Source organism: Lissotriton helveticus, chromosome 1_1 (assembly GCF_964261635.1).
Source record: "Lissotriton helveticus chromosome 1_1, aLisHel1.1, whole genome shotgun sequence".
NCBI lineage: Eukaryota > Metazoa > Chordata > Amphibia > Caudata > Salamandridae > Lissotriton > Lissotriton helveticus.
In genome coordinates this window covers 1186407053-1186433234 of record NC_136057.1, presented here as the reverse complement: position 1 = coordinate 1186433234, position 26182 = coordinate 1186407053, and the positions used below count along the sequence as shown (strand labels likewise).

Here is a 26182-nt window from a genome sequence, read left to right as displayed (position 1 = left end):
AAGGCTTTTTTCGACATTATGTTGATACCTTTTTTGGTGTATAGGTTTTTTCTGACCTGTCCAAGACGTCTTCTGGGTACAAGCTGTCAATGCATCATGTCGATGACTTACCCACTCATAGTTTGTCTCTGGAGCACGACCACGACTCGAAGTCAAGCTCTAACTGCCAGGCCATGGCTCCTAAAGCTGCTTATGGCTCGGCACTGCATTGTTTTGACTACCCCTCCCCCCCCCTCCCCCTCCCCCCCTCCCCCCTCCCCCCTTCTCCCCATACCATTGCAACCTTACCAGCCCGACAACAAGACTCCTGGCGCCCCTCAGCAGTGCTAGCCTCATTCTCCTCCCCGACAACCCGAAGCCAGATCTGACCCTTAGGTCCCAGGTGGGTTCCTCAGCCTTATTCTGAAGGGCGAGGACTGGACTGGACTGGACTGGAGTTGGCAGGGTCGCTGGTCCCTATACAAGACCAGACTTATCAGGACAGGGACTGGTACGAGGAATTTGATGAGGCCAGTGGACTGAATATTTCTCCAGATTCAGGCCTGTTTTCTCCCCCTACCATGGCTACGGAGGAGGGAGCGTCATACGCTATGGTGGTGTGAAGGGCAGCTGAAGTCTTGGACCTTCAGCTCTCTTTCGTGGCAGTCAAGACAAATATTTTGACAGCAGTCCTGTAGCCAGGTATTCCCTCCTTGGAACTCTTGTTGCGGTTCAACTAGGCCTTAACAGATGTCCTTCTGAGAACCTGGTCCAAGCCCAGCACAAGGGCTCCTGTGACTTGCACAGTCGCTCACCGCCATCACCCTGCACGGAAGCCCAAATTTCCTCACCAACCACCCTACCCCAGAGAACTTGGTGGACAGGGAATCCAAGAAGCTCAACAGTTGGAGTAAGAAAATATTTGTTTTCTGCCAGACTTGCATTGTAGTCAGTGAACACCACAAGCCTATTGGGCTGTTACTCCCACTTCCTGTAGGAAACTGCTGTGCAAGTGCTGCCACCGGTCCCAAAGGAGGCCCAGGCCATCCTCTACCAAGCAGTATCAGACGGTAGCGATGCGGAAAAGTTCGCCATTTGTTGTGGTCTTGACCGATTCACTGGGAAGAGCCATTTCATTGACGGTGGATGTTCTGTGCACACCTGGTTGAGGGCTTCTGGCTTTTCAGGGGATGTTTAAGCCTCTCTCGTGGGCATGCCTTTTGATGGCACCCATCTCTGTGGAGACAGGCGGACATGGTGCTGGAGCGCTTTAAGGATGCATGGGCTATGGCCAAGTCCTTGGGCCTTTCAGTGGCCACACGTCCCCAGTCTGCCGTTCTTCCCTGTCGTGGCTCCGCACCAACCATATCCCAGCCACAAGACCGTACAAGTTCAGCAACCTCTGCACAGCTCGTTCCAAACCCATGGTTTTGGGTGGGCAATGGTTGGGTTAGTTTAGACACCCCCCAATCCCGGCAACCTTCACTGTAGGAAGGTTGATCCCTGACTATGGTTGCCCCCAACTTTTTGCCTGGTGTTTTGCTGGTTTTCTGACTTAGTTGACCAGGGACCCTGCTATTCAGGGCCCCAGGCCTACTGCTCTCTCTGTAAAATGGATTCCATGTACCTTAGGTACATATCTAAATTGGATACTGAGTCACCTTACCAGTCCCTGTACAGTGTACCTTAGGTACCCAGGGCATAGGTGTACCCAGGGCCTACCAGGGGCTGCAGCATGTATTATGCCACCCCTGGCTGGCCATCCAAATCTGACACAACTAGCTGCTTGACAGCTGGGGCAAGGTGGTGTAATCACCCTTTGCTTTAGATATAGTATACCTATATCTAACCCTAAAAATGGACACACAGATCTCCTATCAGTCACTCCTATGGCAGGCCTTAACAATCCTGAAGGCAGAGTGCTTGGGATCGTGTGAGATGGTGCTCTGGCATGAGCTGAGCCTGTCTGCGGCTTTCGGGATCCATCCCTTAGCCGTTTCCATGATATCGCATACCATATACTCTTAAGTGCATTATAATCCTCGCGGTTATATGCCAACTCTGGTATCGCTTTATCAAAACATGTCGAGTAAGGTGTCATACGAATTGGAATACTAACCCCTCGCCAATTCTGGCGACGGGGTTAGCATTCCACCCTTCTAGAGGGACACGACATGTATGTAACCCCTAACCCCGGTTAAAGTCAGACAGAGCCTTAGCATCCACAAAATGGATGCTGCCACCGAGACACAAGTCTGCCCTCCTGCTGCTGGGAGTCCTCCCAGAGCAGGAGATAAGGACAAAGGGTTTCCTGCCAGGGGCGGTGCCAGCACCGTCCCAGACAGGGTTTTGTGTATTGTAGGTAGGCAGGGCTTTAGAGGAAGGTGACTGCACGTGGCACCCCGGTGCTCACTGTGCATAGGCTGGCTGGAACCAGTTCCAGGGTCACTCCAGACCCTGTGCTGGGGAAAAGCCCGCCAAGGAAGTGGGTGTAACCACCCCCCTCCTAGTCCCACCCATAGGGCAGGACTTAGTCGCGTGCCAGCCCCTTTTTACAGGATAAAGGTAGAGACTGGCCCCCTTCCAAATCAGATCATCTTTGAATCCTGAAACTACTTTCTGCGAAAGGAACTCAAGACTTCTTCCTAAGATTTCTCCCTTGTGACTAAGGAGTAGTCACCCTGCATCCGCAGGCACCATCCAAGAACACTGCGGTCTGCTGTAAGTCCTTCCTCCGGAATCCGACTGCCCAGCTCGACGAGAACCGGCTTCCCTGGCACCTCTGACCTCTACCCACCTCTACAGCCCAGCTGAGAACCGTGGGTGCGACGAGACCTCAAGGGACCGGCCATCTGCAAGACTGCACGACTTCTTTCCAGCAAGCCCGCCGAGTAATCTACTGGTGAGTGCTTTGGGGTCCGAGAAGCCCCGACTCTGAGCAGCTCCAGCTCCGAAGTGCAGCCCCCCAGCATCTCCACGATCTGCGTGGGGCCCTTCTGCTTTCCGCTGCTCACCGCGTTGTTTGGCTACTAGCCCGTTGGCTTGTGGCCTTCCTGACGACGCCCGACGACATTTCTGCTGCTGGTCTGGTTGCTCCAGACTGGCCCTTGCTCCCTTCCCGAAGAGGAGCACCCTGGACCCTCCTGGTCCACTCAAGACGCCATTTTGAGTCCACCGCGTGGGCTTGAATTAGCCAAGGCTTGTTGCCCACTCCTGGGTAACTTCGACGCCGACGACTTCAACCTTCGTGGGACAGCTCGCACCTCCATCCTGGTCGCCGACAACGCCTCCTGGTCCGAGAGACTGCAGAGCCCAGCAGTGCCCACTCACCTGACTGCGGTGACTTCGCCCGGTGCCATCCTGGTGCCCACTTAATCACTGGCTAGTGATTCAAGAACTTGGTCCCCTCTGCTTTCAGGTTTTCTTCTTCCTTGATCCAGGCTTGGATCCATCGAACTTTCCTTCACTGGTCGCCTGCCAGCAACTTCTTCCTTCCAGGCTCCTGGTCCGGCAACGAGATCCCCGACGTCTTTTCAGACCTATGCAGCTGCAGCCCCTGGGCTAGGTAACTTCGGCACTCCGGTGTCCCAGCATAGCCTCACTATCCAAGGGTCAGGATCCACTGTCGTTTTCTCCCTACCAGGTCGGGTTCGCCCGTGAACACTAACTTTGTGAATTCTAGCTTCCATAGACTTTGTCCCGCATCCCGCGTGAGAGTGCACACTCTGCACCCGAGTCCCCTAGGCCTCCTAGTAGTAATCTAACGATTCCCTAGTCCAGTCCTAGCGATTCCAAAGCCTATTAGAACTGTTACTTACCTGCTAGTAATTCGCATTCCACTTTTAGCGTATATGGTTTTTCGTGCCCCTCGGGCATTTGTGTAACGTGCTAACTTAAAAGTATTTTCGTAAGAGTTTTGTTGTGTGCTTAGCTCCCTGTCTCATAAAGAGCCAGGGTAGTCTTGTTATAAATAAATACACTGTTTATTTTCATAACAACTTGTGTGGTGTCCTTTCACTGGGTGTTCAAGGGGTAATGTGATGGTAAAACAGCTGGCTTAACACGCCCTCTAGAGTCTTAGCCTTAGACTGCTCGTATCCATGCTACTAGGATAGCTGGTCTATAAGGTTGACTTACAACCAATCATCAATAAGGGTTGTTTGGACTGATATATAGTGATCACTAGAATAGTGAGCACTGCACATCAGGCCAACTTCTCACATTGGTGAGCAGCGGTTGGGATTTGAGCTTGCTGTTGTTTTACCACACATATCCTAAGAATATCTTGTGAAAGATCACATAAGTACTAAAGGTACATATAACTTAGCTTAGAATACTCTGAGTTCTACTGAACCAGCTGTTGTAGCTCCTAGGGCCTAGCACACCCTAAACTACAACTCTAGCAAGGGATCAGTAGGCAAACATATAGTGTAGGTAAGTGCACCACTTACACCTCACTAGAAAAGCATGTCGACTCAGGAGGACTCTACTGAGACTCCCCTGGTCAGTGTTGACCCTCCACAGGTCACTTCAAGATATGCAGCTCTCAGTTTCCATGAGATGAGACAGATCTGTGTCTCCAGGAAACTGAAGCAGGGGTCTAACCCCACCACTTCCTTTCTGATAGGTCTCTTAGAGACATATGATGCCAGAAAGCTTTCTCAGTTACATGAGAACATGCCAGCCTTAGAGGGAACCTCTGGGGATCCAGATCTCCACAACACTGATTCAGCAGTTGAGGAGGAGGATCAGGAGGTACTCTCTGGGGATGAGGTAGACAAGGGTCTTGAGGTAGTCAGAAGGCTAACTAGGACCAACTTAGACTTACTTGGGCTAGGATCTGGGGGCCCCCCAGTACTAACCCGAAGTGGGCCTAACCTTGGAGTTAGGAGAGATAGATCTCTTTCTAGGGACTCCAATAGATCTCTGCACTCTAATGCCTCTTCTCAGGGGAGAAGGAATCCTCCACAGAGGAGATTTACTTCCCCTCAGAGAAAGGAGCATGAGGCTAGGATGAGACAAGCTGAACTGAGGATTGAAAGGGAAGAAATTGCCCTGGCCAAAGAGAAGCTTGCCCTGGCAAGAGAGCAGCAGATGAGTGGGCTAGCTCCCACTGGTGGCAGCAATCTCCCAAGAGATAGAGAGAAGGGTTTAGATACTAAACACCTGACTAAAATAGTGCCCCCCTTTAAGCAAGGGGATGACATCCAGAAATGGATGGCTGCTCTGGAGAGGGCCTGCACTGTGCAGTGCATTCCCCAGAGTCAGTGGGCAGCTATACTGTGGCTCTCCTTTGATGGTAAAGGTAGAGATAAGCTCCTCACTACAAGAGTGGAGGATGCTAACAATTACCAGGTCCTGAAAAATGCACTGGTTGATGGGTTTGGTTTAACCACTGAGCAGTACAGGTTGCTGTTCAGAGACACCCAGAAAACTCAGTCTCAGGACTGGTCAGACTTTGTTGATTGTGCCACTAAGGCTTTGGAAGGCTGGCTACTGGGTAGTAAGGTTACTGATTTCAAGGGATTGTATAATCTAATTATGAGAGAGCAAGTCTTAAATAATTGTCAGAACCAGTTATTACACCAGCACCTGGTAGACTCTGAGCTGACCTCTCCACAAGAATTGGGTAAGAGGGCAGACAAATGGGTCAGAACCAGGATTAGGCCCAAGAACCAAGGTGGTGACCAGAAAAAGGAATCAACCAAGCCTCAAGAGAAGGGTGGGAATAAATCTTCAGATCAAACCACACCAGGGCCCCAAAAATCCTCTGAGGGGGGTGGGTCCCAGAATCCTTCCAACAATCAGAAGAAACCTTATTGTTATCCCTGTAAACAGGTGGGTCATTTAAAAACTGACAGCAGTTGCCCCAAGAATAACAATAAGGAAAACATACCCCCAAGTAACATTCCCAAACCTCCTGTTACTACTAGTAGTAATCCCCCAGGTGGTGGGAGTGCCCCCAAGAATTTGGGTGCATTTACTTTGGGAGTTCCTGGGGACTCTGGCCTAACCAGGTCCCCAAACTTAGATACTCTTGTCTGTGAGACTGGCATGGGGTTTGCCAACTTCACCACTTGTCCCAACACTTTGGGTAAGTACAGACAGGAGCCCCTCATCAATGGTATAAAAGTTGAGGCCTATAGAGATACAGGGGCTAGCATCACTATGGTGACTGAGAGTCTAGTCCCCTCAAGGCAACTTTTACCTGGTGCCACATACCAGGTGACCAATATTGATGGAGTACAGAGAGATCATCCCATGGCAGTGGTCAATCTCAGCTGGGGAGGTGTCACTGGCCACAAGAGAGTGGCAGTGTCACCAAACTTGCCTGTAGATTGCCTACTGGGGAATGACTTAGAGCTCTCAGCCTGGGCTGAAGTAGAGCAAGAGACCCATTCTAGAATGGTAAACATCCATGGTAAGGTTAGTGGGGCAGTGGTAGCCACAGCCCCAGTCCAAGATGTCCTCCCTGAACAGGTCAGGAGGGTTGTGCCAGTCACAACCCCATCTCAGACAACTTCCTTCCCAGAACAGGTTGTCAAGGCTGTCATGGTAACAGCCCACACCCAAACTGAGCCCCCTCCTGAAAAGGTTGGGAGAGTTGTGATGGCCACAGCTCAAACTCAGACAGATGATAGTGTTGTGAAGCCTGAAACTATGGATCACTCCACTCAGACAGAGAGCATTGAGGAGGAAGAGAAATCTCCCTCCCACCAGACTTTAGGAAAAGATCAGCCTCCTCAGGGAACTGATCTGACCCCTTGTGAAGAAACTGCCACAGAGGTAGTCAGGCCTAGCCTGGCAGAACCCCTGATGTCAGTGGACCCTTCCAAGGTGGGACCCAGTCTGGAGCAGGTAACCTGCCCCTCTCTACCCTGCCTCAGTCAGCCCAGGGCTGTAGAGGTCAGGGAGGCCAGTGTTGGACCCCAAGGGGCCCCCTGTCCAAAAGAATTTCCCCATCAGCAGATTAAGGGCACTGAAGCTAGTAGTCCTAGCCAAGTGAAAATAAAACATACTCCTGAGGGATCCCCCTTAAAATTAATTAGGGACCTCCCCCAGATGGACACTGCTGGGCACAGCCAAACCTGGGACCTGAGGGCCCCAAACCTGACCTGTCCCTCCAGTAAGCCAAACAGAGGGACCCAACCTCCAGCTGTAGGTAGCCAGAGGTTGACCCTGAGAGCCCAAAACAACTCAGTCTTGGAAAGAAAGGCATCTATGGTGGATGATGATTGGAGGAAGCTGAGCCCAAAGTTAGTGGAGCCTCACTTCAGTACTCCATTTCAGCACCAGCCTTTTTCTTTGACAAAACACACCACAGGTAGAGATTCCCTATGGTGGAGACCCTCAGACACCCTTAGGGTGAGGGGTTGCTTAGTGGACCATGACATAGGGGGTAACCATGCCAGTGCTGGTACTTCCTTAAATGGCCACTTAGGCAATATAGGCTTACCTGGACAAGGATAGCCTTATCTCCTTTCGTTTGGGGGGGGGTTATGTAGGAAGGTTGATCCCTGACTATGGTTGCCCCCAACTTTTTGCCTGGTGTTTTGCTGGTTTTCTGACTTAGTTGACCAGGGACCCTGCTATTCAGGGCCCCAGGCCTACTGCTCTCTCTGTAAAATGGATTCCATGTACCTTAGGTACATATCTAAATTGGATACTGAGTCACCTTACCAGTCCCTGTACAGTGTACCTTAGGTACCCAGGGCATAGGTGTACCCAGGGCCTACCAGGGGCTGCAGCATGTATTATGCCACCCCTGGCTGGCCATCCAAATCTGACACAACTAGCTGCTTGACAGCTGGGGCAAGGTGGTGTAATCACCCTTTGCTTTAGATATAGTATACCTATATCTAACCCTAAAAATGGACACACAGATCTCCTATCAGTCACTCCTATGGCAGGCCTTAACAATCCTGAAGGCAGAGTGCTTGGGATCGTGTGAGATGGTGCTCTGGCATGAGCTGAGCCTGTCTGCGGCTTTCGGGATCCATCCCTTAGCCGTTTCCATGATATCGCATACCATATACTCTTAAGTGCATTATAATCCTCGCGGTTATATGCCAACTCTGGTATCGCTTTATCAAAACATGTCGAGTAAGGTGTCATACGAATTGGAATACTAACCCCTCGCCAATTCTGGCGACGGGGTTAGCATTCCACCCTTCTAGAGGGACACGACATGTATGTAACCCCTAACCCCGGTTAAAGTCAGACAGAGCCTTAGCATCCACAAAATGGATGCTGCCACCGAGACACAAGTCTGCCCTCCTGCTGCTGGGAGTCCTCCCAGAGCAGGAGATAAGGACAAAGGGTTTCCTGCCAGGGGCGGTGCCAGCACCGTCCCAGACAGGGTTTTGTGTATTGTAGGTAGGCAGGGCTTTAGAGGAAGGTGACTGCACGTGGCACCCCGGTGCTCACTGTGCATAGGCTGGCTGGAACCAGTTCCAGGGTCACTCCAGACCCTGTGCTGGGGAAAAGCCCGCCAAGGAAGTGGGTGTAACCACCCCCCTCCTAGTCCCACCCATAGGGCAGGACTTAGTCGCGTGCCAGCCCCTTTTTACAGGATAAAGGTAGAGACTGGCCCCCTTCCAAATCAGATCATCTTTGAATCCTGAAACTACTTTCTGCGAAAGGAACTCAAGACTTCTTCCTAAGATTTCTCCCTTGTGACTAAGGAGTAGTCACCCTGCATCCGCAGGCACCATCCAAGAACACTGCGGTCTGCTGTAAGTCCTTCCTCCGGAATCCGACTGCCCAGCTCGACGAGAACCGGCTTCCCTGGCACCTCTGACCTCTACCCACCTCTACAGCCCAGCTGAGAACCGTGGGTGCGACGAGACCTCAAGGGACCGGCCATCTGCAAGACTGCACGACTTCTTTCCAGCAAGCCCGCCGAGTAATCTACTGGTGAGTGCTTTGGGGTCCGAGAAGCCCCGACTCTGAGCAGCTCCAGCTCCGAAGTGCAGCCCCCCAGCATCTCCACGATCTGCGTGGGGCCCTTCTGCTTTCCGCTGCTCACCGCGTTGTTTGGCTACTAGCCCGTTGGCTTGTGGCCTTCCTGACGACGCCCGACGACATTTCTGCTGCTGGTCTGGTTGCTCCAGACTGGCCCTTGCTCCCTTCCCGAAGAGGAGCACCCTGGACCCTCCTGGTCCACTCAAGACGCCATTTTGAGTCCACCGCGTGGGCTTGAATTAGCCAAGGCTTGTTGCCCACTCCTGGGTAACTTCGACGCCGACGACTTCAACCTTCGTGGGACAGCTCGCACCTCCATCCTGGTCGCCGACAACGCCTCCTGGTCCGAGAGACTGCAGAGCCCAGCAGTGCCCACTCACCTGACTGCGGTGACTTCGCCCGGTGCCATCCTGGTGCCCACTTAATCACTGGCTAGTGATTCAAGAACTTGGTCCCCTCTGCTTTCAGGTTTTCTTCTTCCTTGATCCAGGCTTGGATCCATCGAACTTTCCTTCACTGGTCGCCTGCCAGCAACTTCTTCCTTCCAGGCTCCTGGTCCGGCAACGAGATCCCCGACGTCTTTTCAGACCTATGCAGCTGCAGCCCCTGGGCTAGGTAACTTCGGCACTCCGGTGTCCCAGCATAGCCTCACTATCCAAGGGTCAGGATCCACTGTCGTTTTCTCCCTACCAGGTCGGGTTCGCCCGTGAACACTAACTTTGTGAATTCTAGCTTCCATAGACTTTGTCCCGCATCCCGCGTGAGAGTGCACACTCTGCACCCGAGTCCCCTAGGCCTCCTAGTAGTAATCTAACGATTCCCTAGTCCAGTCCTAGCGATTCCAAAGCCTATTAGAACTGTTACTTACCTGCTAGTAATTCGCATTCCACTTTTAGCGTATATGGTTTTTCGTGCCCCTCGGGCATTTGTGTAACGTGCTAACTTAAAAGTATTTTCGTAAGAGTTTTGTTGTGTGCTTAGCTCCCTGTCTCATAAAGAGCCAGGGTAGTCTTGTTATAAATAAATACACTGTTTATTTTCATAACAACTTGTGTGGTGTCCTTTCACTGGGTGTTCAAGGGGTAATGTGATGGTAAAACAGCTGGCTTAACACGCCCTCTAGAGTCTTAGCCTTAGACTGCTCGTATCCATGCTACTAGGATAGCTGGTCTATAAGGTTGACTTACAACCAATCATCAATAAGGGTTGTTTGGACTGATATATAGTGATCACTAGAATAGTGAGCACTGCACATCAGGCCAACTTCTCACATTCACCTTCAAACCTTCTTAGTCCGGCCCTTCCAGATCAGGGGCTGCCAGTTGGTGACAGGATCATCCATCACCTCCACCACTGGCAAAACATCACCTAAGATAGGTGGGTTCTGCAGATAGTCCGAAGGGACTAATCCCTCCTCTTCAAGACTATCCCTCCTCTTCAAGACTATCCCTCCCTCCCCTTCAAGACTATCCCTCCCTCCATGTCTTCACCTTACGACAGGATAACGCAGGATCACCAGACTTTGCTTCAGGAGGAAGTCCTGACTCTCTTGGCCAAGGAAACCATAGAGAGGGTTCCGGTGCCAGCCGTAGGTTGTGGTTGTTATTTCCACTAGTTTCAGGTCCCAAAAAAAGACCGAGGTCTTCAGCCTATACTAGATCTGCGAGCCCTCAACTACCTCCTCAAAAAGTAAAAGTTCAAGATGCGCACTCTATCTCCGGTCTTGTCTGCCCTGGATCCAGGAGCCTGAATGCTTGCATTGGACTTGCAGAACGCCTATTTTCCTATTCTTAACCTGCCTGCTCAGCGCTGCGAACTGCAGTTTTGCAGCGTGAATCTTTCTGGATTCACTATGCTGTGCATATTCGGCAATCTGGTGGTTGGGTCCGGAATCGTAGTCTTTTTTTCTCTCTATTTTTTTTTTTTTTTTTTTTGTCGTAGCCCAGGTGGGCGTCGACGTCCCACCATTTGGTGTACCTTCGGTGACGTCGGCGTGCTTCCGGCAGAAGCTACCATCCTTGGGCGCCATCTTCGGATTCTTTTTTCCGCCGTTGGGTCTGGATCGCCGCGTGAAGCTCCAGAAGTTTTGGAGAAGGAAAGGAGAAAATACTGCAAATCTTTAACCGAGAAGACCTGAGAAGATCGGGAGAAGAGGACCTTAAGAGAGGAGACGACGAAGAAAGGAGAAAATCTCGAAATCTTCGACTTACTTCGAGGAATGCACACACAGGGGGCCCCCTGAGCGCAGGGATGTACAAGACGCACTTTAAATTCTGCAAGAACTGCCACCACAAGTTCGCACAGAAGGACCAGCACCCAGTCTGCAACCTCTGCCTACCTATCGACCACGAGAGCAGAGACTGCAACGCCTGCTCCGTCTTCAAGCCGAAGACACTCCGAGTTCGAGAAAGACAGAGGACGGCTCATCACACGATGCAGGGCAAGGGCCAAGCCCCGACGCTTTATGAACTTGGCCTCTCCACAGACGACGAGGACAACATCGCCGAAGGCCCAGATGACTTCACGGTCGCTGAGACCGATAAGAAAACGCCTGAAAAGGTAGGAGAGTCTACGACACCGAAAACTCCCACAGGGCCTCGAAAACCAGAGGCAGACTCTCGAAAGTCTGAGCCCAAAGCCTCGAAAGGAGCACCGGCGTCGAACAAATCGACGACCGAAGCTGCATCCTCCGAAAGAGCCCAGCGGATCCTCCGAGAAGGACTCCCGGCGGCAGAAGACCAGCGAAAAGCAAAGGTCATCGAAGCAAGCACTCGAAAGAGGGCCTTTGACCTCGACTTCAACTTCGACGTCGAAAGAAAAGGAGCCAAAGAAAGCTTCGACGTCGACGGCGCCGCCGAAAAGGGCGGCCGAAACGCTCGACGACGAACAGGCCGCAGAGATGCAGAGAAAGGTTCGAGGCCGAAATGGAGAACATCCTTCAGAGAAGGAAGGATTTCGATGAAAAAATTAGAAACTACAAGATCCCCTCGAAGCCGGCAACGACCGTCGCTGAGGTACAGGAGCCCGAGGAGTTCGACGCCGAAGAGCCGCCGAAAACCCCAGAACCTTCGGAGCACGAAGAGGAGGAAGACCTCTACTATACAGAAGGGGATTACGGGGAACAGCAGTCAAGCTACGGCTCAGGTTCCTCGACGGCCCAAGACCAGGAATGGCAGGACATCGAGGCCGAAAACCCAGAGGAGGCGGTGGAAACATACCCCTCGAGGCCTTCACCACCGGATGACATTGGGGCATACAATGAGGTGGTAAGAAAGGCGGCAGCAGCCTATGGGGTTAAGATGGAAGAGGAGAAGCCAGAAGCAGACTTCCTGCTCGAGACATTGCTCCCCATACAGACAAGAAGCCAGTTCCTGCCCATGCTCAAGAGTATCACAGACCAGGGGAAGGAAGCCTTCAAGGACCCGGCTACGTGCAGATCAGTAACGCCGAGGACGGAGATTAACGCCGAGGACGGAGAAGAAATACAAATTCTCCTCCCAAGACCCAGCTTACATCAAGGGATCCGTCACAGCAGATTCTATAATCGCTGCAACAGCCAGGAAAAGGGCAAACGTCCCAACAACGTCTGGACCCCCACCTGACGAGGAAAGCAGGAGGATGGATCTAACTGGCAGGAAGATTGAGAGGAACGCCGCAACGCACTGGCGGATGGCGAATTCCAACGCCCTCCTGAATAGGCATCAATACCAGCACTGGGAGGAGATGGGACAGTTGCTCAAGCACCTTCCGGAACAATACCGTGAGAGGGCATCACACCTTGTGGAAGAGGGGAAGAGCATCTCCAATTCGTGCCTGAAGACAGCCTTGGATGGGGCAGAAACATCCAGCAGACTGATAGCTATAGGCATCACAGAAAGAAGGCAAGCCTGGCTCAGGGGCTCAGGATTCAAGGCTGAGGTTCAGAACAACATCCTGAACACACCCTTCAACGGTGAAACACTGTTCGGAGCCCCAGTTGATGATAAGCTCACCCAACTGAAGAAAGACAACGAGACGGCAAGGTTCATGGGGGCCCTGCAGTTCAGAGGGATGAGAAGGGGCACTCCTACACGGAGGCCGAACGGCAGAGGTGGAAATCAGCGAGGAGATTCTCACCAAAGTTTCCACCAGGGGCAACAGAGTGACAACCAGGGCCACCAGGGCCAGCAGAGGCAAGGCTGGAACTACCAAAGCAGGGGCCAGTCCTTTCGGTCAAGAGGAAATGGACGAGGCCCGCGAAGAAGAGGCAGTGAACAACCCCCCTCTAAGTGACTTCAGACGAGAGAAGGTGTCCCACCACCCAAACCCTCCGGGGGAGGAGCACAGGAAAACAAAGAGGAGAGGGCTACACGGACAAGACACAAAGGAACATGTAACACCGGTAGGAGGAAGATTAAGATTTTTTCTCCAGGAGTGGAGCCAAATAACAACAGACAAGTGGATACTCAATATCATACAATTAGAAAAGGGGCCACCAAACAGAAAACCAAAGAAAAGACAGCACTCGGGAAAAGAGCTGCAACTACTGCAAGAGGAAGCCCAAGAACTGCTCCTCAAAGCGGCCATCGAACGAGTTCCTTTCAAAGAACGGAACAAGGGAGTGTACTCAAACTACTTCCTAGTGCCAAAAGTGGACGAAAGTCTAAGACCCATCCTGGACCTACGGTTCCTGAACAAATACGTCAAAACTCAAAAATTCAAAATGACGTCCCTACAAGAGGTCATCCCACAAATAAAAGCAGGGGACTTCCTGTCTACAATAGACCTCAAAGATGCGTACCTGCACATCCCCATGAACAGGCAGCACAAGCACATGCTAAGGTTCACAGTAAACCAGTATCACTACCAATTCACGACCCTGGCGTTCGGCCTAAAGTCCGCACCAAGGGTGTTCACCAAATGCCTCGCAGCAGTGGCCGCACATCTAAGAAGAATGGGGATACACGTGTACCCCTACCTCGACGACTGGCTGGTAAAGGCAAACTGTTACAGGACATGCAAAGAGCATGCAGAACAGGTGACAAGAACGCTAACAAACCTGGGGTTCTCCATACACTGGGGAAAATGCTCGATGGAACCAGAGCAGGTGAAGATCTTCCTGGGAGCCCAGATCGACACCGTCCAATGCAGAGTCCTACTGAGCGAGAAGAGAACGCTCAGTCTGTTGAGGGAGAAACGTCACTACCAGAAGTGGCGAGCTCTGACAGTGAGGACTGTGAGCAAGATCTTGGGGATGATGGCATCATGCATACACCTGGTCCCCAATGTACGCCTGCAAATGAGACCACTCCAAGAGTGGCTGCAACAACAATGGTCACAAGCTACAGGAAGTTGGGGAGGATCTAGTGGTTGTAACGCACAGGGTGCAGGAAGAGATAAGGTGGTGGACCAAGGAGAGAATAACAGAAGGGAAACCTCTAACACCACCGGACCCAACAGTGACCATCACCACAGACGCATCCCAGAAGGGGTGGGGCGCACACATGAACAGGCTCAGAGTGAGGGGTCTGTGGAGCCCTACAGATGCAGTCAGGCACATCAACTACCTGGAACTGAAAACTGTGTTGCTAGCCCTCAAGGCCTTTCAGAAACACCTGTACAACCAGAAGGTGCTAATACAAACAGACAACACCACAACGATGTTTTATAAAAAACAAACAGGGGGGGAACTCAATCGTTCCCTCTGTCAAACTTGGCACAGGAGATCCTGGAAATGGGCTATACCACTAAAAATAGACTTGCTAGCCATACACCTGCCAGGGAAGGACAATGTAGAAGCGGATTGGCTCAGCAGGCAGACTTCAGCGTCCCACGAGTGGGAACTCAACAGTCAGGAAACAGAGAGTCTATTCAGGAAATGGGGCACCCCAACAATAGACCTATTTGCAACACACCGGAATGCAAAATGCCAATACTGTGCATCCAGGCAACCAGAGGCACTGTCCCAGGGGAATGCCCTATGGATAAGCTGGTCAAAAACATTTGCCTACGCTTTTCCCCCGATACCACTGATCCCCAGGGTTCTCAACAAATGCATGAAGAGGAACATGACGCTCATCCTTGTGGCACCACAATGGGCCAGACAGACCTGGTTCTCTCAGATAATGGAGATGGCGCAGGGGCCACCCCACAAGTTCTCAAAAAGAAGAGACCTACTCTCCATGGAAAACGGAGAAGTTCTACACCCAGAGCCAGAGAGCCTCAACCTCTAAGCCTGGCTCCTGAGGACTTAGAATTCGCACACCTAAAACTACCAGAGAGCACCCTGCGGATGCTGCGAGAGGCAAGAAGGCCCAGCACACGCAAGTGCTATGGGGAAAAATGGAAAAGATTCACTCAATGGTGTTGCAAGAAACAGCTCCAAAGGAAACTGACCAAGGAATCCACGGTGCTAAGGTACCTCACGCACCTAATTAAAGCTAAAATAAGCTCATCCTCGCTGAGGGTGCACCTGGCAGCGATTGTGGCATACACAGGAGGAGAAACAGGGAGAAGCTTCTTCACATCCCAAGTCGTAAAAAGATTCCTGGAAGGAGCTAAAAGAATAGCGCCACCGAAAAGAATGCCGCCGCCGGCCTGGAACTTAAATGTGGTACTGACGGAGCTCATGAAAGCACCTTTCGAACCCATCCATAAAGTATCACTGCAAATGTTGACAATGAAGACGGCTTTTCTGGTAGCAATCACCTCGCTACGAAGGGTGAGTGAGCTGCAGGCTCTCACACTGCAGGAACCCTACATCCAGATACACAGTGACAGGGTCGTGATGAGAACTGACCCTCACTTCATGCCAAAGGTGGTGTCAAGGTTCCACATGAATCAGAGTATTCAGATCCCTAGCTTCTTCCAAAACCCCACCACAAGCGCTGAGAGGTCGCTCCACACCCTAGACGCAAGAAGGGCTGTGATGCACTACATTGAAAGAACGAAGGAGCACAGGAAGACAAAACAGTTCTTCGTGTCCTTCGCAAACAGTTACATGGGCAAACCAGTAACTAAAAACACCATAGCTCGTTGGATCGCACAGACCATTCAATTCTGCCACAAACAAGCTGGCCAAGAGCTAACAGGAGGGGCACAGGCCCACTCCACCAGGAAGAAAGGAGCAACAATTGCCTTTCTGGCCAACACACCAATTCAGGACATATGCCTGGCGGCAACATGGGCTTCAGTGCACACTTTCACTAAGCACTATTGCGTGGATGTACAGATGAACAAAGAAGCACAAGTAGGGCAAAAAGTGCTTCAACATATTTTCAACAACCAACGCTCATCTTCCACCCAACCGCCACAAAAGTAACGAAAACCGCTACAAAATCTATGCTCAGCATAGTGAATCCAGAAAGATTCACGCTGCAAAACGAATAGTTTCTTACCTGTCGGTGTAGTTTTGCAGCTTGAAGATCTTTCTGGATTCACTAGCGAACCCACCCGCCTCCGCCAGAAAGATGAGGCTGGAAAAGAGGGTGGAAACAGATGGAAAAGAAAGCAGGTTGGAACATTTATGTGATACGTGGAAATACTAACGTTGAAAAACGATTAACAAACATAGCCATGGATTCACTACAAAGACAAATAAGAAAAAGAGACAGAAAAAAGAATCCGAAGATGGCGCCCAAGGGTGGTAGCTACCGCTGGAAGCACGCCGACGTCACCGAAGGTACACCAAATGGTGGGACGTCGACGCCCACCTGGGCTACGACAAAAAAAAAAAAAAAGACTACGATTCCGGACCCAACCACCAGATTGCGGAATATGCACAGCATAGTGAATCCAGAAAGATCTTCAAGCTGCAAAACTACACCGACAGGTAAGAAACTATTCGTTTACGGTAGGCCACGAGCACTTTCAGATAACCATGCTTCCCTTGGCCTTACCAGCACCCCTTCACCAAAGTAATGGCGGTAGTTGCAGCTCATGTGCGCAGGTCAGGGGTGCCAGTCTTGCCGTATCTCGACTGTTGAAGGTGGTCTCGCCCCAGGCTGTCGTCACCCACCTCCAGACTATGGTGAACCTCCTGCATTCGCTGGGGTTCACTATCAACGTGCCAAAGTTACAACTGACTCCCTCTCAGACGCTCCCATTCATCAGAGCGGTTCTGGACATAGTGCAGTTTCGGGCCTATCCTTTAGAACGGCTAGTCCAGGACACTGATGTTTCAGCCACTATCTTGGATTTCCATTAAAATGACTCAAAGGATGCTAGGTCTCATGGTCTCCATCATCCTGCTAGTGAGGCATGCCAAATGGTCCAGATCTCGGAGGGAACTGCACAGGACCTGCAGGGGTAGCTAACCAGCCACAATTGGATCAGAGGCAGACCCTTCTCTCTTCGCCAACCGACCACACAGTAGGGACAGATGCGTCACTCCTGGGATGGGGCTGCTATCTTGGAGAGGTGGAGATAGAGAACTCTGGTCTCTGGTGAAATTCGCACTCGAATCAAGGGAAAGCTGGTTCAAGTGTTCATGGACAACACCACTGCCATGTGGTACTTCCAAAAACGGGGGCTGGGGTCATGGACTCTTTGTCTTTGTCAAGAGGCCCTGCGTTTCTGAACATGGCAGGCCTGCGTTTCTGAACATGGCAGGAATAGCGGGGCATGGCCCTGATGGTTCGACACCTGGCAGGTTCTCTGAACGCCAGGGCGGATGAACTCAGCCGTTGATGCCTAGCGGATTACGAATGGAGGTTCCTTCCGGAGGTGAAGCAAGGTCTCTTTCAACAGTGGGGAGAGCCTTGGTTAAATCTGTTTGACTCTGCCGAGAACTTGCAATGTCAAGAGTTTTGCACACTGGAGTTTCCAAGGCAGCTCTCACTAAGAGACACTTTTCGTCTTGAGAGAAGCTAAGGCCTTCTACATGCCTTTTCGCTCATACTACTCCTGCCCAGAGTGCCCAAGAGGATCAGGAGCTACTGGTCTCAAGTCATTCTTGTGGCCCCAGACTGGGCACAGAGAGTCTGGTATCCCAAGCTTCTCCAATTGAGCATCGATCCTCCAGTCAGGCTGCCCCTTGGGTAGGTTTTTTCACAGCAACATGGGAAGGTTCTCCACCTGAACCTGTCAACTCTACGCCTTCTTGTGTGTAGATTGAACAGCAGCAGTTGATAGCAGTAGACCTTCCTCCCAAAGTTTGCAATTTAATTTAGGAGGCCAGGCGACACACCACTAAGACTGCATTCCTGCCGGTGGAACACATTTAAAAATATTGTACAGAAAGATCTATTGATCCTCTTTCTGCTTCTACTTTTTATTTTGACCCTTACCCAGCAAGGCTCTGCTCTGGGCACTCTCAAAGGGTTCCATCTGTCCCTCTTTGCCTTCTTGAGGCTGCCGGGCCAATGGGGGGGGGGGGGGGGGAGAGGTGGTGGGGGGGGGGGAGATGAGGACTGCCAGGTACGCATCCTTGAGGTCTAGCTGCACCATCGGGTTGCCAGGGTGAATACCTTCCATTTTGAAGTGGCGGTACACCAGCCACCCGTTGAACTCCTGGAGGTTGATCACTGGGCGTTGAACCCCATCCTGCTTTTGAACTAGAAATAAATTGCTGAGCAATCCCGATGAGTGAGGAGTGGTCTGGCAAATCGCCCCCTTGCGCAGGAGCTCCTCGCCTTCCTGCTGTATAAGCTTGGCTTTTTGTCCAGAGAAAATGATGGGTCAGGGAGGAGTAGTGTGAACTGGGGACCCTTAGAATTATATTTGAAAACCCTGCACAGTCTGGAGAACCCAGGCATCTGAAGTGAGGGCGTGCCAGTTGTGGATAGACTGTGCCAAGCGCCCCCCTTAAGTGTGTGCAAGAAATAAAAGAAAAACTCACTGTGCGAATTGGAGTTTCCTCCTCCTGCCCTGGGTCCGTTACGTTGACCTCTGTGGTGCGCTCGTCCTCCGTGAGGAGTCCTGCCATTGGCAGCGTTGGGATTGCTGGCCCCTGCTGGAGGCGGCTGAAGAAAACAAATGGCCAGCCGCGACGCGTCGTCCCCCCCTGTCCCCAACTAACCCCCCCCCCCCCCGCCAACCACGGCCAGCCCCACTCAAAACATGCACATTGAAAAGGCACTTTACTGTGGACTCGGCCTTGACAAGCGATCGCCTAAAAGTCCCCCTTGAGCCGCCTGCCCCGCTTCTGACGTGGCCAGATGCCCCCCAGCTTGGGATCAATTTTGATCAGCAAAGATCTGTGCCTCTCGGTACAGGTGGCACAGTTCGCATTGCCTAAAACTATGACCGCACGCTGGGCCCAGCTAGAGTGGATCTCTGGGGAAATCAAGCCCCGTCCTCCTCCATGTCAAACTTTTTAGCAAGGGGGCCTATTATGTCCAGAAGCTTGTCCTGGCATAACCGCCTAGAACGGTCAATGGGCTTCTTGGGGTCTTCAATTTATTTGGCCAGGAAAGTGGCCATCCCTGCGTCGATCTCTGGAGTGACTGCAACTTTCCCTTCCAAATACGGGCGGGGACACTCCTGATTCCTCACTTCCTGATCTGTGGGCTTGCAGAGCCTGCTGGCGACATACTTAGCCACCTAGGAGCAGGGACACCACTCAAAAGAACGTGGGTGCATAAGGTCCTCAGGTTCCTGAAGATCCGATTGCGAATCAGTGGGATCCCTCGTGGGGGCACTGGGACCCACGAGTGGGAGGGCCGATGGCCTCCAAGGCCTATCCTGATCGGAATCCCCCTTGGAACCTGTCGGCGAACCATCAGGGGGGAGGGTGGCTAAGAGGGCGCATCCTCCGGTGGACGGGAAATAGGACGAGGATGAACTTGTTGAGGAGTTTGGGGTTGAGTTCCTAGGAAGGCTTGCTTGAGCCTGTCAAAGGCATCCATATCTACACCATATCCACCACAGAATCATGAGGGCGTCTGCGTGGATTCTCAGAAGGGGGGGGGGGGTGGCCGGCTCCAGCGGTAGTGGGGTGGAGGTCCCAGGCAGATCTTCCCTCTGTGAGAGGGGTTGAAGGCACCGTTGTGCCATCTCCATGAGTTTCTTCTCTAGAGGGGCCACTGTGTCTGAGCCTGCCCTAAAAATGGAGGCGTCCACTGCGTCACAAAATTCGGCAGTGACCGGAAAATACTGGACGCCCTCCTCATAGTAATCACCATAATCCTCCATGAGGTAAGTAAGAAAATTGCTGGGGACCGGCAGCAAATATTAGGTGGACACCCACCAAGTAAGAGGGATAGGTAAACCCAAATTGGGAGAGGGGGGTTGTGGGCCCTAGTCAAACCTGTTATTGAGGCAGAAATAGAAACATTTGAGCAAAAGGCCCTGCAAAGGAGGGGGCAACCACACACTGTATCAGGCCCACAGAGGACCCCTCACAGCTCTTATCAGAGCAGGCAGACTGGAGTCCCGACACTCATCTGTACTCGGCTGCAAGCAGCGAAGAAAGAGGGCGAGAGAGGAAGGACAACACCCTTGAAGGGACAGACAGCTCCTGATTGGATGTTGACTTCTTTCCCTGGCATGATGGGAAAGGAAGTTTGTTGAATGTTATCCTTGTTTTAACGGGTGCTATTTAAAAATAAGCAAAGAAATAAGGCATAATCCTCGTCTCCGGGTCCTGCCATAGAATTATACTTCAGTCTAGCCTTGGAATGAGTGAAGCACCGCCCATGGCCAAATACTTATACTGCAACTCTCCCATAAAAATAAGTGGGGCCAGTGATTAACACTGCCGCAAAGGGAAATATATAAAATAAATTCCATAACATTTAAAATAAATCCTTATTTCATTTTATTTTTAGAATTAGTCATATTAAAATGTCTAAATGTTATTTTTATGTAGATATACAAAATGGGAATGCAGTATATTAAAGATATTTTTTTCATGTAAATCACTTATAAAATAATACGGTTGCATCCATGTTTGACATATTCAGCACCAATGATACTGTCAGGGTGAGAGGGAATTAACATTTCATTACTTAAAATACATACAAAATGAATTCCTAAATTATGAAGTTTTCATGCAGGGTGTTTGTCCCTTGTTACTGTTTTAATCCCTGTTGAGTAGGAGTCCGGAAAATGGGTTTTAATTATTTTTTCATTTTCATTTAAAACAAAACTTTTATTCATCATTTTTAAAATCCCTATTACTTTCTATAGGGAGATGATCCTAGGTGCGTCAATCTCCATAAACAGGCAGAATGCTTCTGATAATAGCTTTATACTTGTAAATTCAGTCATAGCAGGGTCCACTCCCTCTTTGAAGGGTGTGGAGACCGGTAAGTCTACATCTTGTTGCCCAGGCACCACTTGCAGCTGCTTTCTTGTCACAGGTTTTACCCATTGACTTCATTGGTAGTGCTCGATGCTTCCCTTGTGACCAGCACCTCTGCACCTGGACATACCAGGGCAAGTAAACCAAAGTTGCTGCTGGTTCTAAGGACCTTGACTCCCTACTTACCTTAAGTCCAGAAGAACAACCCTGTAATTCGATTGCATGTACCCCTATGCAGTGTATGTTTTTCCCATGCCTTAAATCGGACAGGTGTATTTTCTGTGTTTTTGGAAATTGCTAACGTGAAAAGTACCTAATCTCCGAGATCTTGGTGTCTAAATGAATATAAAAGTGTTATTTTTCTAAATTGTGTCGGATTTCGTTATTAAGTGTCTCATTTTTTGACTGTGTTGAACAAATGCCTATTGTTCACCTCTGATAAGGCTAAGGCTGCTGATCACTCTACCACAAATAGAGCACCTTGAAGTTGTTACAGCAAGCCCCCTGTACACTAGTGAGGGATACACAGTGCACCCCAATTTGGTACACTATATAGAGAGAGCCCGCTTCCTACACCTTGCTTTATCATTAATCCAGATTAAAGTCAGTGTGTTATCCTAAATTGAGGAGAGGGTGCTTTAGGGTCAGATGGGATTCTTTATTGAAATGTAACAAAACTACTATATTTGACCCTTTAGTTAAAGAGCCACTTTGGTATAAGCTTTGGACCAAATATACAAACATTGGAAGTAATCAATTCTTATTAGTTAGTAATGTATGCCCATTACATTAGAAATTATGCCCTCTAAATAACAGAGCATGCCCATCTGACAGACATTGTGTGTTTGCCCTTCCTTCTGGAACGGAAACAAGTATTCATATTTCAGAACTGTTGGAAACTTTTTCATACTGAATATCTTGATTGATCTTTTTCAGATCCAAGAAGTAAACGCACAGATAAAGAAAGAGAAGGAGGAGTCAGAGGCTCGAATGCGCCAGGCATCAAAGAGCTCTGAGCAGTCATCTGGAGGAGGGGGAGGAGGTTCTAAACATTACCCAGAAGACGACTTACAGTTATTAATCAAAGCTGTGAACCTCTTCCCAGCTGGAACAAATGCAAGGTATTATCTTCATTGAAATTATATGTCATGTTTAAGCAACATATGGGGTGTAGTCGAACAACCACATATTTTGTATCTGTAAACATATGTATTCTGTAGTTTACAATTTAAAGAGCCTAACTAGACTATTTCATGAACTAGTTTTGTCACTTTTGTTTCCTCTACCATGTTCAGTGGTTGAGACTTTAGGGATAACTCATTTTCATTTGCACTGGCAAAAGTTGCTTAGGTTCTCAGCAATTATTTGAATACCCTTACAGTCACAACTGAATGTGCTAAGGGTGTACTATAGGAAGAATTTCTTTATTATTGATATTGAGAAGACATGTTATACCTTGGGGTGAGAAAAGTTACATTTTATGTGGTTTTTAGATGTATCTTTTTTTAAATGTTATTTTCATTGGCATTTGTAAAGTTACAAACTTTCACGAACACAAATAGCAGTACATTGCTTGGTAATCACATCATCAGTTGAATGTAGGTATCACCATCATAGACCCGTTTTATATCTGTGCAGACCCACATACAGTACGTAGAGTTTTACACGCACTGTTTAGCTTCCATTGCAACAAGAGGCACCTCGGTATAGTAGGCCAGACATTTACCCCACATTGCGGTACAACATAGAAGATATAATTTCTTAATGTCCATATTAGGGACCATTGGTATCTAGTGTGTTTAACCAGTTGACAAACGGGTCCCAAATGTCCCTGGGCCGTGCTCGTGTCTGCATTAACTCCCAGAAGCACTCCAGCTGGATCTTGCACTGAGTGACGCTCACTATCCAACCTTTTTGTTCTCGGCGGGAGGGGCGCTTTGCCATGAGTAAGAGCATAGCCGTTAACTTCCTCAGTTTCGGCGGCACATCTGTGATAGCGCCCAACAACGCCACCACCAGAGTGCAGGGCAGTTCCTGACCGATAATGTGGTGTAGGGTCTGCAGCCCAAAGTTGGCTATGGGGCGGCATTGCCACGCTACTTGCAGGAATGTGCAGCCCCACACCCCAGCAGCAGTCGTCGGGCTGCAGCCCATGCAGTGCAACTGTATCAGGGTCCGATATAAGCGGTGGATGTACCTGAAGTGAATCAGTCTAAGACGATAGTTAGGGGATAGCCTTTCCAATTGACCGCAGATAAGCTTCCACTGGTCATCTGTGGCTTCCCTCCCTATGTCTTCCTCCCACGCCACGTGGGCCCCCGGGACAGCAAGTGGGTGGTTGCGCTGTGTAATATTGTATAAGCGAGTGATTAGTTTGCGGCCGTGTTCCACCGCAAGAATATTTTCGAGTGCTGGTAGTGTGGGGGAGGGCCCGGAAACATGACAAACCGCTGCTGATGGGTCTGCAGAGTTGCACATTTGCTGCAGTGTTAGGAAGGTGTTGCCGTGGAAAAGGTACCTGCCCTCCCGCAGCCGATGTGTCAATGCCCATTCCTGTGTCCCGCAGTCTCGGAGTGGGGGAATCTGCGGCTTGTTGTCCAGTGGCATGGAAGGAGCATAAAGCACCTCCAATTTTGCTTGTTTGCGCAGGCCCGCCCATGCCCATCTCATCATTTCTACAGTGTACCTCATTGCATGGACGCTTATATGGCTGATATACAGCAGTGGCAAGTGGAAGCGGCGGTGCTCTATCCAGTTCAATGGCCACATGCGGCTGAAAGGGCGTGGGGTGTGTCCAGTGATGTAGGAACTGCGCCTGCGCGCTGTAAGCGTAAAGAGCAAAGTCAGAGCCGCAAGCCCCCCCCGGGCCTGTGGTAAAGTGAGTACCTCCCAGGATATCCTCTGCTGTCGCCCCGCCCACACCAGTTCAATTATTAGGGACCGAAGTTTTTTTTAAAGTGTGAGGTGAGTGGGATAGGGACATTCACAAATAGGTACAATAGTTTGGGCAAAAGTACCATTTTGGCCACCGCTGTTCGTCCAATCGGGGACAATTGGAGCGTCTTCCAGAGGCGCACCCTCTCTGTGATCAGTCCACCGCCCTACCGTAATTCTCCATCCATAGATAATTAATATCGTTGCTTATCCATATTCCCAAATAGCGCGTTGGTCCTGTCGCACAATTGATAGGGTAGTCTGTTTCAAGTGCTGGGTCCCGGTAGTCAGGCGGATTATGACTGATTTATCCCAAATTATCCTTACCCCAGGAAGTTCCCCATAGTGCACCAGTTCCCTCGTCATAGGTGCTCAATTCTCTTTGGGGTCTACCATATACAAAGTAATGTCGTCTGCTTAGAGTGATACAGTGAGACCTCTGGTGGTAAACCCTATGCTACGATGTGTGTGATGCTGTCTAATACGGGCTGCAAGCGGTTCATTAGCTATAGCTTAGAGTAGCGCCGATAGGGGGCAACCCTGTCTAGTGCCTCTCGTGATGGCGATGGGACCTGAAATCGGGTCATTCACCTTGAGGCGTGCCGTGGGCAAAGTATAAAGCAGTTTTATCTGTTTTATAAAACCAGGGCTGAGGCCTATTCGCTGTAGCAGTGGAGAAAGGAACCCCCATTCCAATTAATCGAACGTCTTAGTGGCATCCAGGAGCGCCACTATCGCCGGGACATGTGGTGCAAGGTAATGCATTAAAGCAAACAGCGTCTGGAGGTTGTGAGATGTGGCCCTCCCTGGAATGAAGCCGGACTGGTACGGGCGTATAATCATGGGAAGCAGTGGCTGAAGTACTGGGGTCTGGGCGTATAATCATGGGAAGCAGTGGCTGAAGTCGGATGGCCAGGAGTTTAGCAAAAAAAATTTGCATCTAGGTTTATCAGGGATAGTGGGTGGTATGAGTCACAAAGCGATAGGTCTTTGTCCGGTTTTAGGATAGCTATAATAATGGCCTCATGCATTGAGCAGGGCAGGCAGCCAGACTCCATGGCCTCCTGATATACGGCCAAGAGCCGTGGCGCTAAAAGCTCCTGAGTATTCTTTATAGACTTTGGCCTTCAAGCCGTCTGCTCCGGGAGCTTTGTCCGCGAGAAGGCCATCTATGACCTGCTTCATGTCTTCCACCGTGAAGGAGATCTCTAAATACTCACGTGAGCTCTGCTGAACCAGATTAACTCGATGGAGTCAAAATAGTCCAGCAAAATATCGTCCGGGGACCTAGAGCTGATTGTATACAGCCGCACGTAGAAACCCCTCATAGTTGCCAGAATATCCGGTGATGAGCGCTGTTGCACCATCCGTGGTGGCCAGTTCAGTAATAATAGGTTGGCGAGCGTCTTACCCGGCCTATCCCCCTCCCCGTACCTACGTGCTGTTGCATGTTTGTGTAAACATTTGGCCAGCGATGCAGTGCCTCCTTATCACCACCTTGAATGCCTCCCACAGTGCACCCTCTGTGGACACCGATCTAGTGTTGTGTTCGAAGTACTCTTTAATGTGTGTTCTGATACTTTCGCAGAAGGCAGCATTTAGTAGTGCGTTCGGGGGCAGGCCCCACGCAAATGGCTGCTGATAGGGCTTCGGGACCAAAAGCGCCAGAGCCACCAGGGCATGGTCAGACAAAGTCTGCGCGTAGTGAGTGACATTTTGAACCCAGATGTGTAAGTCTTTAGTCAGTAGCCAAAAGTAAATTCTGGACCAAGCCTGATTATGTGGTGTAATGCACGTCCCCTCGCGGGCCATGAGGTGTTGCGCTCGCCATGAATCGACCAGAAATTGGTCGTCCAGTATGATACTGTTTAGGGCTGCCGCCGACTGAGGGTGATGAGCGCGAGCCCCCCTCCCTATCCATGGTCAGTGACAGAACTATATTAAAACCCCCACCCCAAATTATTGCAGCGTCTCCTAATGACTGCACCTTGTGCCATATCTGTAGGAAGAATGTGGGGTCATCCACGTTCGGGCCATAAGTGTTAACCACTATCAGTGGCTGGTGAAATAATGTCCCCTTTA

The 26182-nt window shown here is 50.4% G+C and overlaps 1 protein-coding gene across 1 annotated transcript in view; it reads left to right on the top strand.

Annotated features, from left to right (window-relative positions):
• The window catches only part of DNAJC2 (DnaJ heat shock protein family (Hsp40) member C2), a 252490-nt gene that overhangs the window by 148595 nt on the left and 77713 nt on the right, over positions 1 to 26182 (top strand). The window contains exon 13 of the mRNA XM_078679433.1: positions 22103 to 22287. Within this exon, the coding sequence (XP_078535559.1) occupies positions 22103 to 22287 (185 nt within the window). The remainder of the gene's footprint in view (positions 1 to 22102; positions 22288 to 26182) is intronic.